The 15,770-nt window shown below is 60.5% G+C and overlaps 1 protein-coding gene across 1 annotated transcript in view; it reads right to left on the reverse strand.

Annotated features, from left to right (window-relative positions):
• Positions 1–380: 380 nt before the first annotated feature.
• Positions 381–15,770, reverse strand: part of PDXK (pyridoxal (pyridoxine, vitamin B6) kinase) — a 24,300-nt gene continuing 8,910 nt past the window's right edge. Inside the window, exons 2-11 of the mRNA XM_012664132.1 lie at positions 14,792–14,846; positions 11,479–11,583; positions 10,294–10,377; positions 8,038–8,084; positions 5,756–5,841; positions 4,768–4,813; positions 3,864–3,975; positions 2,770–2,906; positions 901–967; positions 381–637 (exon numbers count right to left, since the gene is read on the reverse strand). Of these exons, the coding sequence (XP_012519586.1) occupies positions 525–637; positions 901–967; positions 2,770–2,906; positions 3,864–3,975; positions 4,768–4,813; positions 5,756–5,841; positions 8,038–8,084; positions 10,294–10,377; positions 11,479–11,583; positions 14,792–14,846 (852 nt within the window). The 3' untranslated portion in view covers positions 381–524. The remainder of the gene's footprint in view (positions 638–900; positions 968–2,769; positions 2,907–3,863; positions 3,976–4,767; positions 4,814–5,755; positions 5,842–8,037; positions 8,085–10,293; positions 10,378–11,478; positions 11,584–14,791; positions 14,847–15,770) is intronic.

Below are 15,770 nucleotides of genomic sequence, written 5' to 3' on the forward strand. Positions count from 1 at the left end.
GCTCACAGTTAAACAACAGCACGAGACCCGAAACGCACAGGGACCCAATGAGCAGCAAGCTAAGGAACAGACACTCTGACGCAGGAACAAAGACAAGATCAGAATGACGATGAAGACACTTGGCGCGTTCTCCCAGATGCGAACGGCTGAAACCCCGCCGCTCTCACAGACAAAACAGAGGCCACCCGAGCCCAGCCCACTCGGCACGGGGCTTCTGGCGGCAGCGGCGGCCAGCGGCCCCCTCGAGGTTCCCTGGGGGGGGGCGGCACTGGCCTCGCGTGCCCACCCTCACGCAGGACACCCCCAGACGGCAAACGGGGACTTGGGGGAGGGGAAGGATCGCTTTGTTGTTCTTTACAAAGCGCGACGGGCGCGTTTTCACAATGGAGACCAGTGGATGCTGGACACTCATGAGCAAAGAAATGTCAAGTTTCGGTCACAGCTCTAAGGCAGACGTTACATTTTTCATGGGGACAAGAATGGAGACACCAACACGCTGTGCGTTGTGGGCGCGCACGCCGGGCTCACAGCACCGTGGCCTGGATGACGATTTCCGGGTCCTCGATGTCCTTTTTGCTCTGGACCATCCTCAACTCCAGCTGGGCTGGGTTGGGCCTCAGTCCTTCCTCAGCCTGGGCTGTAGGACAAACCAAGGACGGGTCCCCTGAGTTTCTGTCCCCCCTGCCTGTGCGAGCCCTCCACGGCCCAGGGCACGTCCCCAGTCCCCATTGCAGAAGCACCGTGCCGCCGCCCAATCCCACAGGCCAAGGCCAGACGGGCCGCAGCAACCCTTTCACAACAGGAGAAACCCGTCGCACCCTCGTAGCAAGCAAGTGACGTCCCCTCTCTCCCACCCACTCCTGGGGCACACGGGCCACGTGGGCAGCCCGGCTGGCGCACCTGTCGCACACTGCATGGTCCTCTGCAGGACGTGGTGCACGGCTGACACGGTCTTCTCACAGGCCATCTGCAGGGAGGAGACAAGCTGTGGCCCACCTGGGGCTCCCACGTGCTCATGGCTGCCCGGACGGCATTTTCAGGGAACACAAAGACCGTCCGTCCCACCCTCTGAGCCACCAGGCAGCCTCCGCCAACTCACATGCTCCAAACCCTGCGTGGCTGGCGGCTGCTCCACCCACCAGAGCGCCCCCGGGAGAGCTGGGCAGCGGCTACTATTGAAATAACCAGCTCCCCCCCGGCCAGAGACAGCTCCCGCAAGGGGCTATCTCACGCCCTCCATTGCCTGGAGGTAGCAGGTGTCTGAGGAGACCTCCTGGAATGAATTAGTTATAAAGAACCCACAGGGGAAACAGTCACTGCCCGAAACTCAGCCGAAGTCATCACTCACAGCATCTCAAAGTCAAAGGCTTAAGGGGCTCAGCAGTACTGGGGAACGCCACAACCTGCTCCCGACTCCGTGACCCCAGACTGGCGCAGTCAAAGACTTGGCCTTGGCCCCGGCATCGCAGCTGCCCTGGGCACCGGCTGGCAAGTTTCCGCCGCCCTGCACCAAATGAAACTCCTGCTGCCGCCAATTAAACAGGGCAGACTGGCCCACCCTCCACCCGCAGGGGCACAGGTGGGGGTGGCACGGTGAAGGGACCACACAATCCCATGATGAGTTCGGAGTTGGCTGCGGGCTTGTCCCGCGGGAGGGGAGGGGCTTCAGTCCACATCCCTCACTTTCTAAACCAGGAGCCGGAGACTCAGCCCAACTTGCTGGGGAGGGGCTCGCCTGCCCCCAGGGGAACACAGCCCCTCGGGGAGCCAGTTCCAGATCCTGATGCCCCAACTCTCCCTTCCCCGCGTGCGGCCCAGCTGGAGCAGGTGTCCCTTCCTCCTCCCGCCTCTCCCTTCACGCCCGCCCCGCCCGCGTTCCAAAGGGGCGGCAGCCTCCCTCCGCAGCGCCGGAGCCCACCGTGCTGCACACGGGACACCAAGGGGGGTTTGGCTGAGTGAGCCCCAGGGCTGGGGACGGCAGTGAAAGAGGACACGCCGGTGGCCACCTGGTGGGGCCTCGGACAAAAGCAATCTTGTAAAAGATCACAACGCAACTTTTCTGCACGTGGGACAGAAGGTGGCCAGTGAACCAAGTGACGTGGCTGTGACGAGACTCCCACTCCCTGCCGCGCCTCGTGCTGAACCACCCAGCGCACGAGAAAGGCCCTGACACCCCTCACCCCATTTACCGAACCAGCCTAGCAACGGATCCGCTCTGCCCAGCAGTGCCGGGCAAGGCGCCGTGTCTCTGGGCAGACGCAGGCAGCAGTGGGACAGACGCGGGGCGACCCACAGGAAGACGGATCTCCCCGCCAGTCTGACCCGGACGCCCTCCCGGCCCAAAGCCGGCATCCAGGCTCTCAGGCCCTCGAGCCGCTGCAGCGGTTACGTGTTGGGAAACACGCTGTGCTGTGCTGCTCGTCTAGGAGCGGCTCCTAGGTCACCGGGGATGCCACAGCTTGGCACACTCACAGCCTCGCGCCAATGCTGGCCGCAGCCGAGCCAGCGTGGGACCCTTGCATCCTGAACACGTTCTCCCAGGTGAGCCCCTGCGTGCAGCAACCTGACCGTCCTACTTCCAACGCGGGAGGGAGGAAGGGGTCCACGGTGATGGGGTCTGACTCCGGAGCCCACAGCCCGGCCGCTGCCCTCCCCGCGGCGCTGGGGCCGGCCCTCTCTACTCAGCCTGGTCCCTCCCCTCCCCCGACCAATGTGACCAGCTCCCTGAGGCACAGGAGCGGCCGTGGGGGGAGGGCGCATGTCACTGACCTTTAGATTGTTGGGGTGCTTGTGTGTCCACGCCAGGAGCATGGCAGCAAAGAGGTCCCCAGTGCCCACAAAGACGGCGTCCACCTTCTGAATGTCCATCCGGATGCGTTCGGTCCCCGTGGAGCCGTCAGGCCTCCCTGAGGGGAGAGGATGGGCAAGGCCACTAGGACCCGCGACTCCACTGCCAGAAGGCCGGTTTCCGTGTCCCTGCTCCTCCCCGCACCGCAGCAGGGAGGCCACAGGGGCAGAGCTCGGGCCCTGGTCAGGCGCCCACAGCTACAAGTGTGTGTGGTGACCCCAGCTCCGTTCTGAGGGAGAAAGTGACAGCTGCAACCTCAGAGGGCCACAAGGTCAGGATGGCCTGGGGGACACCATGCACCTCTCCAAGAGAACAACAAGGGCGTGAAGAACCAGGAACTGCCTGGACGAGCACGTGTGCGGGTGTGCGCGTGGGTGCGTGTGCGCGCGTGGGTGCATGTGCGGGTGTGCGCGAGAGGCTCCGTGCCCACAGGCAGAGAGCACAGCACGGAGGCTGCACACGGGACTGCTCTCTGTGGCCCAGGAGGGTGAACCTGGCCTCCGTGACTATCTTAGCACGTGACCCCAGCCTCCTGTGTCATGTTCACACCGTTCAGAGAAGGTTAACCCAGGTGGTGCCTGCACCCTGGGACAATCAGCACGGCCCGGCAGACGTGACCCCAGTGAGGTCAGGGACCGGGACCTGGCTCTGCAGGAGGCCTGTGGACACGGGGCCATGGAAGCCAATTCTAGCCCCTCCACTGGGCATTACTGGGCGGTCCGGGGCGTCTCACCTGACCCCCGAGAGCCGTAAGTGTGGGCGCCAGCCCTGGGGCTGCCGGCTGGATAGTGGAGCACTGGGGTGACCTGCCAACACCCCCAGGACCCCCCAGGTGACAGAAGCCTCTCCTGATCCTGTCTATCCCGTCTGCGTGTGACCTTCCTCGTGGCTAACGGGACTTCCTGAATGAGACGTAACTTTCGTTCTGCTGAACCCGAGACATTCTTGAAGCCTCAAAGGACACTTGAGCGGGAAGGACCAGAGGAGCCAGGGCGCCCGCAGGTGGAGCACTTACGCGTCCGCTGGCTGCCCAGCACGATCAGGTAGTCGCTGCCCCGAGGGGAAGGCAGGTCGGAGCTGGTGATGACCACTGTGTCGGGGCCCATGGCGTGCAGCATGTCCATCACCTGCGGGGCACAGGGAGCGCATCAGCCCGCGGCTGCATCACCGCCCACTCACCCGCGCCACGCGCAGAGACGATGCTTCCCGAGGGGAGCAAGCTGCTTGGTCAGCCACCGTCCCCTGCGTCGCGAGCCCAAACTGCCACAAGCCCCTGACGCACTCTCACAGGCCCGGCTCGAGGAGACAGGTCAGGACGGGCTGAAACCAGACAGCCGCACCCCCAGCAGCCGGAAAGGGACCGGACCCCAGCCCTTCTGGGGTCACCCCGAGATCTGGGAGGAACCCTGGAGGGGCTCCAGGGCCTGGGGCCACGAGGCCACCCCTAGGTAGGTGACCAGCGCGGGCCTCCCCCACCCTCGGGCACTGGCAGGTAGGTCGCCGCCCCGCAGCAAGGAGGACCTGGCCTCTCCGAGTCGGCCTTTCCGCGACTCTTCACGGCACAACCACCTCGGAGCAGCGCGTGCGGATCCGCGGAGGCGCCATTGCTCCAGGGCTAAGCGCGGTGAGAGATGAGTCCCCGTCGCACACGCACCACACGAATATACACCCTACACGTACACACCCCACACCCCCTCACACCCCCTACACACGTACATAATACCCCCTCATACACACCCCCACACATACATACACACGCCACGCCCACATACACACATACCCCTCACACACACGCACGCGCGCGCGCGCACACACACACACACACACACACACACACACACACACACACACACACACGGCACTGACATCCGGGAACCAGAAGCCCGCCCGTTCCACCCAGGCCTGGAAGGCGTCCTTACCGCCAACGCTTCTTCCTGGCTGTGGATCTTCCGGCCGCTCAGTAACCTGAGAGACAGGCAGGGACGAGGTGACCCCTCTGCTTGTGTGTGACACTCCCAAAGCCACGGCCGCCCTGACCCCCGTGCCCACAGGGAACGGCCCCAGTGCCATCGCGGCAGGGCCAGTGTGACGTGCAGGTGGGCGAGGGGCGGGTCAAGGGAGATCCGAGTCTGAAAGCGAACTCTCACGTGCGACAGGTCTGGTGAGGTCCCAGACCGTGGTTAGCGTCCACACGTAACAATGGTGGGGAGCAGTGGCGCACGCCCCGCTTAACGTGCCACAGCGCGTGGCGCCAGTGAGGTGCCCACCGACACTCCTGGCCCTCGCGGTGAGACGTCACCCTGCGTTTGGGCGGGCCCAGGTCAGGGAATTCCAGGCCTCCGGTCCCCGCCCCAACGTGCACGGCCCGCGGAGGCAGCAGGATGGCCCGGTCAAGCCGAGCCGCGACGGGACCCGGCGGCCTCACCCCCACACGCTGCGATGGCGGCACTTTCCCTCGGGGTCCGCTTCCCCGGTCAGTCGGGTGGGCTCACACACCCAGAGCCTTTCAAAAAGTGACACAGGGCAGGGGGCCCGACACACCCGTCCTGACCCCGTGGACAGCTGTGGGTGGCAGCTCTCCGCCCCGAGGCCTTCCCAGCCGTGTGAGCCCCCGGCTCCCCAGGGCCCCTCCCGTGTCTCCCCGAAGGGCCTTGCTGAGAGCAGCACAGCCACCCCCGTCAGCTGCCGCTGCCACCACTAAAAGCGAGGCTTAGGCCCGTTACTCGGGTGGGCAGGGGCTTCCCCATCTCAGGGCCACCCCCATCCCGTCCCACTCCAGTGCCAGACCAGGGCTCGAGCCTGGTGGCCTGAACAGTCAGCGCCAGGGCAGACGTGGAGACATTTCCAGACGTTGTCTGTAGCTCTGCCCACTGGGGGCTGACAGTTCAGCCATTCAAAATTACTTACTCAGCCTCAAACTGGTTGGGAGTTATAATGTCTGCAACCGGCACGACCTTTTCTCTGTACACTGGAAGGAGGTCATCCGGGACGTACTGGGGACAAAGGAGACAGGGAATGGGGCTGGCTCACATTCAGGGGAAGGGCGCCAAAGGACACACGCCCCGAACCCTGCCGTGGGCCCGGACGCTCGGCCGTGGAGCTGAGGCACGCGCCGCACAGGCAGCGAGAGCCGCAGGCGAGTCAGAGCCAGGAACCCAAAGGGCCCCGACGAGTCCTGCAGGGAGGCTCAGGGTGAGCTGCCGGGCCCTGGCTGCAGAGGGTCTGGGGGGAGGGGGGAGGAGAAGGAGGAGGAGGAGGAGGTCCCGGGCCCATGAGCTCACGGTCGGAAGGACCAGGGACCACGAAGGAAGGAAGGAGGGAGAAACGGGAAAACGCCGAGGGCAGGTAGGAACAGCGGCTCTTGTCACCCGCAGTGGTGGCCAGGTGCCCATCGGGACCAGGAGCCTAACGCACATGCTCTTCGTGGCTATGGGCCAACGCACCCTGGTCTCCTCATTTTTTGTCTTAAGTTGCCCAGCAAACAATTCAAAATGACAGTTTTCTTTAGCTGTCAGATTTCCTTACAAAGCAACCCAAAGCCCAAGCCCACGGTGAGAATATAAGGAATTCTCTTTGCTTTCTGGCACTGGCTGGCTGGCCTGAGTTTCCAACCCCTTCCCCTCGCTCTGCTCCCGGGAGCCTCCCTTGGAGACCAACTGTCCCCACGGATACATCCCAGCGCCTGGCACTCACAGCACGCAGGCGCCACGTGTCAGCACGGAGGACGGACAAGGTGCAACCTGGATGCCCCAATCCTCGGGCTTCAATCCATCAGGCGTGACCATGACGTCAAAGAAAGGCTCTTTAAAGCCCAGTTTCGGGTAGGCAGGCCCGACACACGCCCCTTAACCTCATGGAGAAACGTCAGGCGCAGGTTTACTGCTTGTCGGAGCCTAACACACCAACTCATGTTTAGGCTGAGCTCAGCTCACAAGGAAAACAGATCTGACAGAAGTCGAGAAACAGGCACGTGGCCACACTGCACGGTGGCCTCGACTCCTGATCACCCACACTCAAGCACCTGCCCCGGGCCAGGTGAGCCCCACCGCGGGAACAAAGGGAGAGCAAGACGGCTAGCTGGGATCCGCAGTGAAGGGCACTAGTGCAGGAACCTTCCAGAAAACAAGCACAGGAGAGGGCGGATGGAGACACAGATGCTGAGCAAGCCATCTGGTTAAATGCCACGGATACCCTGACCTCAACTGCCCTCCAGCGGGCAGGAAGGACGCTGGCCCCCGTGTAGTGTAGACCTCGACCCAGCCCACTACGCTCAGTGAACTTAGACAGCGAGCAAACGGACAAACTGAACAACCACGACGAAGAAACTGTTTACAGAAATCGTTTGGGTGTTGAATTGCTGAGTCTGAAACCCACAGGCAGGATAATCTTCGAGTTCCTTCCACCTCTAAAACTCTAGGCTTCCGTGTGGGCCGCAGGCGAGTCCCCCGCACCTGCCCGTCACGGTTGGGGAGCTCCGGCTGCCGCCGGTTTTCGTACAGCTCGTCAGCTGAGAGTGATTTTACATCTTCGAAGAGGGAGGGAAGAAATGCCAAAGAAAGAATAACATTTGACACATGAAAATGACAGGCAACATGAAGTTCAGCGTCTATAGATGAAATTTTATCAGAAAGCAGCCGGGCCTGTGTGTTTACCTGTCCTCTGTGGCTGCTTCTGCGCTACAGCTTAGTAGCTGCACTGGGACGAACGGCCGCAAGGCCTGGAAAATTTACTAACTACCTGGCCCTTTATGGCATGTTCCCCAAACCTCGTTTCTCCCTCCTGACAAGGCCATGCCCACATCCGACGGGGCGTCTTGCCGAGGTTGACACTTAGAGAGGTGGCCTCTCCTCCCGACTCACACATTACCTGCCACGAGACTTGTATTTAACTCACTCTAGTTGCGACCCCGGGGCCGCGTAGAGCATACGTAAAATCTTACTTGTTGATGTTCTTATTGTTACAATTAATATTGACAATTCTAAAAATGCGGATTAAATGAATAGAAATCAATAAATTTCATTTTTCTATTTACGTTTACCCTTACATTACACTTGAGGTTTTTATTCTATTTTCGTGATAAAACACTGTGGCCCCAAGGAAAAGTTTCTGATATTTTTGTGTTAGCCACTGTGTTGACAGAAAGAGCTTGGTTTCCCGCACTCCGAAATCACACGCGCAACATGACTCACCATTGAGCCTTCCCCATTCCTCTTGTCGCCCATGACGGGATCACACACTGCAGAGACACAAGGCATCTTATCAGCAAAAGCTGCAGCTGATGAGTAACAAACCATCAGTGTTTTTTTTTTTAATTTTTTTTTTTTGGAGACAGGGTCTCACTCTGTCACTCCGCCTAGAGTGCCGTGGCGTCATCGTAGCGCACCGCAACCTCCAAATCCTGGGTTCAAGTGATCCTCCTGCCTCAGCCTCCTGAGCAGCTGGGACTACAGGCGCGTAACACCACACCTGCCTTATTTTTTGTTTCTATTTTTAGTTGCTTGGCTAGTTTTTCTATTTTTAGTAGAGACTAAAGGGTCTCGCTCTTGCTCATGCTGGTCTCAAACTCCTGACCTCAAGCGATCCTCCTGCCTCGGCCTAGGATCACAGGCATGGTAATTTAATTCTTTAATATGGTAAAAAGATACATAACATAAGCTTTGCCATTTTAACCACTTTTAGGTGCACAGTTCAGGGGCGTTACGTACACTCGCACTGCTGTGCAGCCATCGCTACGATCCATCTCCAAAATCCTTCCATCACCCCAAACTGAAACTCTGTCCCCGTTCAATACTAACTCCCCATCCCCACTCCAGCCCCTGGCACCCTCTAGGCTACTGTCTATCTCTATGACTGTGCCCATTCTAGATAATTCCTACGAGTAGACTCATGACATTTGCCAGTTTGCGTCTGCTTCTTTCGCAGAGCATGATATCCTCGAGGTTCACCCATGTTGTTGCCTGTGTCACAATCTCCTTCCTTTTTAAGACCGAATAACAGGCTGGGCGCGGTGGCTCACGCCTGTAATGCTGGCACTCTGGGAGGCCGAGATGGGAGGATCGCTCGAGGTCAGGAGTTCGAGACCAGCTTGAACACGACTGAGACCCAGTCTCTACTAAACATACAAAGAAATTAGCTGGACAACTAAAAATATATAGAAAGAATTAGCCGGGCATGGTGGCACATGTCTGTAGTCCCAGCTACTTGGGAGGCTAAGGTGGGAGGATCACTTGAGCCCAGGAGTTTGAGGTTGCTGTGAGCTAGGCTGACACCACGGCACTCTAGCCTGGGCAACAGAGCCAGACTCTGTCTCAAAGAAAAAAAAAAAAGACCAAATAACGGTCCATTGTGTGGACAGACCACATCTTGTTTATCCATTCATCCATCAATGGACACTGGGTTGTGTCCACTTTCAGCTGCAAGCAATGCCGCCGTGAACGTGACCGTGCGAGCATCTGGTCGAGTCTCTGTGCTCAGGCATCTCGGATACACACTAGGATGGAATCGTGGGTCAGGTGGCAACTGCTGTGTTTAACTTGTTGGGGAACCACCAGCCTGTCTCCATGGCGGCTGCACCGTTTGACATTCCCACCAACAACGCACGCGGGTTCCAATCTCTCCGCATTCTCACCAACACTTGTTACTTCCCATTTTTTTGGGTACAGCCATCCTAGCTGGTATGAAATGGTATCTCAACATTTTATTTTTAAACTTCGTGTACATAAAAGCTTGGGGAAAAGCATGGCCTCCCCTTTTTATTGCTCCTGTAACCTGGCGTTTTCAATTTCTTTGTCCAAGATGACTCAGTGCTCTAGTTAATTCCGACTTAGTTTATGATCCCTTGCACTTTTTTCAGAGTGACACAGACAGCGCCCTCTCGTCACCCAAGCGAGACCAGCAGCTCTTTCCCTCCTCCTGCCTCAGGCACATCAAATCCAGGCCTCACGTCGTCTGCCTGACAAGCGTGTTCCCTTCGCAACAGTCCGCAGTGGGCAAAGCAGCGTGCCACGTGTGCCCGCCAGCGCGTGGGGCACCGTGCACACCGGGAGACCACACCCAGGAAGGGACCTCATCTGCAAAGTCGGCTGGTGCTGCCTCTTCTCAGGGCCGTTCTATGCAGACACCCCCGAGGCTCCGGCCCCACACTCACGAGCCACGGCCCCGCCAGGGTATGACGGTGCCCGAGCGCCCCCAGGCCTTCACGCGCCGACACCGCTTACGAGCACATTTCCGACCCCTCCTCTCTCCCACACCCCACACAAGATACTAGGTTCACCTTCGAAGTGTTTCTAAGCGCCCCGCAGGCAGGACACGAAGGACAGGGTGTCAGTTAGAAAGGGGGCTGCACTGTCCCTTCCTAGGGCTCCCAGGCCAGCCCCGCTCAAGAAGGTGACAGGCCCAGGGCCGCGAGGCCACAGAGCCAGGCCCCGCCTGGGGCCTGCACCTACCGTACACGAGGCTGGAGTTCTGCTGCTTCAGCTCCTGCACGATGTCCACCACCATGCCCAGGAACGACTTGTCTCTCGTGTAACCTGCGGAGGGGAAAGCAGGTTACCCGGGAAACAGGGCACGCACACCCACCCACGGCGGCAACAGGAGAAACGGGCAGGGGAGAGCCGCAGGGGGGCCTGGGACCCAGCAGCTGGGTCCAGGCGAGGGTACCCCCAGTCTGTAGTCACAGGGGGAGGGGAGGCTCAGTGTGTCCCAAAGAAACACTGAGTTTTAAAGGAATGGACCCGTGGGTGATAGGTATATGCATAACTGTTTCCTTTTTCTACAATTTCCATTTTCTTTTTGCTTTTTTTTTTTTTTTGGGTAGAGATGGGGTCTTGCTATTGCCCAGGCTGGTCTTGAACTCCTGGCCTCAGGCAACCCTCCCACCTCACCTCCACAAGTGCTGGGATTACAGGCGTGAGCCACCGCGCCCAGCCTATTTTCCATTTTTTTTTTCTTGTTTGCTTTTTTGAGACAGAGTTTCACTCTGTAGCCCTGGGTAGAGTGTAGTGGCATCACTGTAGCTCACTGCAACCTCCAACTCCTCCTGCCTCAGCCTCCCAGGTGGCTGGGACTACAGGTATGCGCCACCACACCTGGCTGGGTTTTTTTTTTTTTTCCCTTTCTTTTTGGTAGAGATGGGGTAAAACTTTTGCTCAGGCTGGTCTCCTGAGCTCAAACGATCCTTCTGTCTCAGCCTCCCAGAGTGCTGGGATTACAGGCCACTGCGCCCAGCTTGTTTTCCATTTTCAGTAATTAGTATATGACACTTTTAGCCACATGTAAAAATACAACTTGTTGTGTTTTTTTTTAACCAGGAAGTTGACAAAGGAAACCAATGCACCAGGTGGCAATGTCACCTGCCTAAGTGTTTCACCTGCGACCCCTCCTGCCCCAGGCAGCAGTTCCAGCACCCCACCTGGGCCCTCTCCCAGGTACCGGACCCCCAGTGGGGCCGCGGAAGTGGGGGTGATTTGGCCAGGACAGCCATCATCAGCCCGGTGGGCACGGCATGGCTGAGGGTCCCTAGGACACGCCCAATCCCTCCTGAAGGAGCCAGGGACAGGGGCGAGCCTAGGATGGGGTGCTCTGGGCCTGAGCCCACCACAGGCCCCTGTGCCCGGCCCCCCGGCCCTCACCTGTGAGCACGTAGTCATACTTGTTCACGCTGTTCAGCTTCAGGCCTTCGTACAGCTCGTGGAGCTCATCTGAGTTGAGCACCTGACCCTTCCAGTGGGCGTAGCCTGTAGGCAGAGCAGACCACTCTGGTGTGTGGCCCGTCTCAGCCCTGACAACTGCCCACACTCCCCGGGGACAGCCCTTCCCCAGCGGCTGGCGCCAGGCTTGAATGAAATCACCCAGACCTGGTGCTGTGGCAGGTCCCCAACACCTGTCCGTGGGGGGGGCCTCAAAGCCCCTGAAAGGACACCTGCTTCCCCACTGCTGGGGGCCTCATCACTGCCGCCAGCAGTCCCCACCTTCCGCTGCCGGTTCCTGCCGGAATGAATCCAGCACCGGCACTCAGCTCCCCAGGCCGGCCTGCAGGCGCCCGCGGGACCTGCGTCCTATTTCCTGACGAATCCTCCATCCAACTCACCCGACTTACAGAAAAACAGAGGCCAAGTGAGTGGCTCCTCCGGCGGCCCGGGGGCCCTGGTGTCCCCTCCCACCCCAGCCTGCCAGGGAGTCCAGGCCAGGGCTGGGCCCTCGAGCGTGTTCCTCACCGGCACCTGTCCCCAGCCCTCTCAGGCCCTGAGGCTCCTTGTGCCCACACACGCCACTCCTGCCCTGTGACGACCACGGAGCCCAGTGGCTGGTCGCCTGCCACCCCCTGCAGCCCCCCCCCCCCCCCCCCCCGCCGGCATTCCAGGAGCCCTGTGCAGCAGGCCTGGGATCTGGGAAGCTCTGGAAACCCAGTGCGGGAGCCACTGAAGCTCATGGCTCTCCGGCCCGGCTGCCCTGGGGGGCAGCTCCGGGTATGGAAACCGAGCAGGGTGTGGTGTGGCCCATGGGGACAGGAGGCGGGGACGTGCAGATGCAGGTCAGCAGCCTGAGACAGAGAGGCCGCCCGCACCACAGAGTCAAGGCCGCACACCCGCTCCTCTCTGGGAGTCTGCAATTCTGGCACGTCCAGGCAGAAGACGCCTACGCGACCTGCCCCAGGAACAACCCGGAGGACGCCGCCCCACAGGTGTCATCGCAGCTGCTTGCTGGGGGATCATGCGCAACCTGAGAGACCCCCCCAACTCCTAGGTATATCACGGACAGAAACAACATGTCCACAAAAATGTGTAGCTGTCCACAGCAACACGATTCGCAGTGGCCAGGAAGTGGAAACCACCCAGATGTCCTTGGGGCCGCCTGCTGACCAGGGGACGCGAGTTTGTGGGGGAACCCGAATAGCAGCCACGCTCGGTGTGAGCTGCGTCCTGGGCACACACAGTAGGGCCACATGGCGGAAGCAGCACGTGACAGGGCCTCACAGACAGCCTGAGGAGCGCAGCCCTGGGCCGAGGCGCTCGGGAGCGGAACCGCGCGGTGTGGGCAGCAGCTCTCTCTTGCCCAGGACTGGCCTTGCTAAATGTTCCCTGGAGGCCAGCACGTAAAGAACAAAGCGCCCCCAGCTCTTCTGTGAGAACATCCAGCACTTCCTGGTTTACAGCTGAGGCCACTGCTCTGCGGGAATCTTCGGAACAAAGCGTTTCTGTTCTACTCCCCGTGGGCGACAGGCCCTGCTCTGGCCTGGGCTGGGGAGGGGCGGGGGTGGGAGGCAGACGGGGGGCCGCTGAGTCACGTCCGAACCATAGCTCCCGTGGCTCCCAGATGCCACACGAGGCAGGGGCGGGTTTCAGACTCACCAGCCTCACTTCCCAGCAGCACAGTGCAGGCAGGGTTCGGGGGACCAGGCAAAAGGGGCCCCAGAGGCAGCCTGGGGGGGCCACCCTGGAAGCCCCCTAATGAGGCTGTGCAGACACTGACCCCGTGGGCCCAGGTGTAGGCGCTGCAGCCACAGACAGGCTGTCGAGGGCTCCCGAGGCAGGCGGGCCTGCATGGAGGAGGCTAGAGGGGCAGGCTCTTCTCCAGGAGCCACGAAGGTGGGCCCCGCTGGAAGGGAAGCCCCTACCCCTGTAACCTTGCTCTGTACCCTAAGCGCTCCCAAACTCCTGGGGGCCTGGTCTCCACCCCCTCCTAGGAGAGCCCCCCAGGAGGGAGGCTCTTTCTGTCTCTGACTCCACAAGACACCAGTCTACCACCCACTGAGAAGCTTCTGGGAGCCCCAAGGCAGCCCCCAGGGCCCCTCCCCTCATCCGGGACGGAGAGGGCAGCTGATCACAGCACCACCAAATCCCCAGAAATAAACTTAATCCCTCCTTCAACATCCAAGCCTCTTTGACTCATTTACTTAAAAATAAATTGGGGGGCAGGTCAGAGCAGCCAAGACTAATATGTGGGTCTCAGGGAGGTTCCCAGGGGGACTAAGCTTCTTGGGACGTCTCCAAATTTCACAGCACCCCACACACACGGCAAGCAAGAGCAGGAAAGGATTCTTGGTGACGCTGGGGCCCTTCCATCTGAGCCGGGCACCTGATTCTTTCCTCTCACTGTTACTGTAATAAACGCCCTCCCAAGGAAGAACGCATCCGGGAGAACTACGGAAATCCTTCCTGAGCGCGAGGGCTGAGCCCCCGCCTGCGAACGCTGCTGGCGCTCTGCCGGGCTGCTTCTGGGACGTTCTGTGCCCCTGAGGTTCCAGCTGGGCTCAGAGCAGTTTCAGGAGAGGTGACGTGGAAGCGTTTCAAAGAACTGAATGGCTTTGTTCTCCCGCCAACGGGACAGCGTGGGGTGGAGCAGATGCCTGGCTCCTCGGCTCCTCAGGGGTGGTCAGTGGGGAGCCCGGGACCCGCTCCTGACACTCAGGGCCTCCCGAGGACAGCGACCCTCGACCGTGAGCCAGCGGGGTCCTCGGAGTCCCGAGCGCCGAGACAGACACAAGCAAGCCCCACGGCACCAGTGTTGACCACCTACACGTCCACCAGCAGAACGATCACGGGGGGCAGCCTCCTCCCGCGCCGAGGCGCCACCCTGGTGGGCCGGGGTGGACAGGCGCGCCACACGGCAGACAACGGCAGCGACACGGCTGTGTCCGAGCATTTTGTGAAATTTACCCACTGAGCTCTCGAAACCTTAGCCGGGTGCCAGGGTCACCGTCCTGTTTCAGAGAAGGAAACTGAGCTGCCGAGAGGTTCCAACGCCTGCTCTGGTCACACGGCTCCAAAGGAGCCCGCACCCTGCAGCAAGGCAGACCCAGGCCCTGCACCCCAATGTGCTGTGGGGGCCCTGCAAGCAGCGTCACCTCGGGGCCCCATTCCCCTTCCACACGAGGGTGCCACCCCAGGGCCGCTTCCCGGCCCACACTCAGTTCTGCTCCGGCTGCCCAGACCAGCGCCTTACCTGTGTGGTTGGAAAACTGGACGGAGTTCACGGCGTCGATCTCAAAGCCCAGCACCTGCAAGACACAGAAGGAACAGGTACAGGAGAGCCAGCTCTGGGGTCCCATCGAGCAGGGGCCCAGAAGAGGGGAGAGACCAAGGCGGGGCCGGTGCCGCGCCCCCCTGCGCAGGCTGGGGGTGCACAGCGTGGGGAGCAGGAGGCTCTCCCAAGTCAGAGTCGACATTTGCACTTTTGGGGCCACTTGTGCCTGGAGATAGGCACCAACCAGCCCTAAGGATCGAGACCTGGAGGCCACTGCCCAGCCTGCTGGAACTCAACAGAGAAGGGCTTCACGGATCATTCTGGAAATCCCACCAAAAGAAAGCGCTCAGTGAAACTAGTGCAGTGCGTCTGTTCAGACGCTGAACAAGGGCCGCGAGGCCGTCTTCACTGTGTGAACTCAGGTTCCGGCCCCCACCCGAGGGAGCTGGCCACTGCCTCCCTCTGCACCTGCTCGAGACTGTGCACGTGAGGGTCAGAGAGGGAGGGGGTGGGAACCAAGGGGAGTGGTGGCCGCGTGGCCACCTCCCCACATCTCCAGGCAGCGGCTCAGGTGTCAGCTCCTCCTGTGTGCCGACAGCCTCCCAAACCCTCTCTCCCCACCGGAACCAGCAACCACACTCCGAGCCCCACCTTGACATTCAAACACAGGCCGGGGGTCTCTGGTGTGAGCGGTCAGGGGAGCAGCTGCCCCTGGAGGAGGGGGCAGGCGGGGCTTCTGGGTGGGGATCACGCTGTGGCCGTTCATTGAGCTCTACGCTTATGATCAGCATTCACCAAGGCCTCTCTCCGTGTACTTTTAAGCCAGTGTTACCACCAAAATAATGAAACAAAAATTAGCAGTCTCAGGCCGGCGCGGTGGCTCACGCCTGTAATCCTAGCTCTCTGGGAGGCCGAGGCGGGCGGATTGTTTGAGCTCAGGAGTTCGAAACCAGCCTGA

Source organism: Propithecus coquereli, unplaced genomic scaffold (assembly GCF_000956105.1).
Source record: "Propithecus coquereli isolate 6110/MARCELLA unplaced genomic scaffold, Pcoq_1.0 Scaffold860, whole genome shotgun sequence".
Taxonomy (NCBI): domain Eukaryota; kingdom Metazoa; phylum Chordata; class Mammalia; order Primates; family Indriidae; genus Propithecus; species Propithecus coquereli.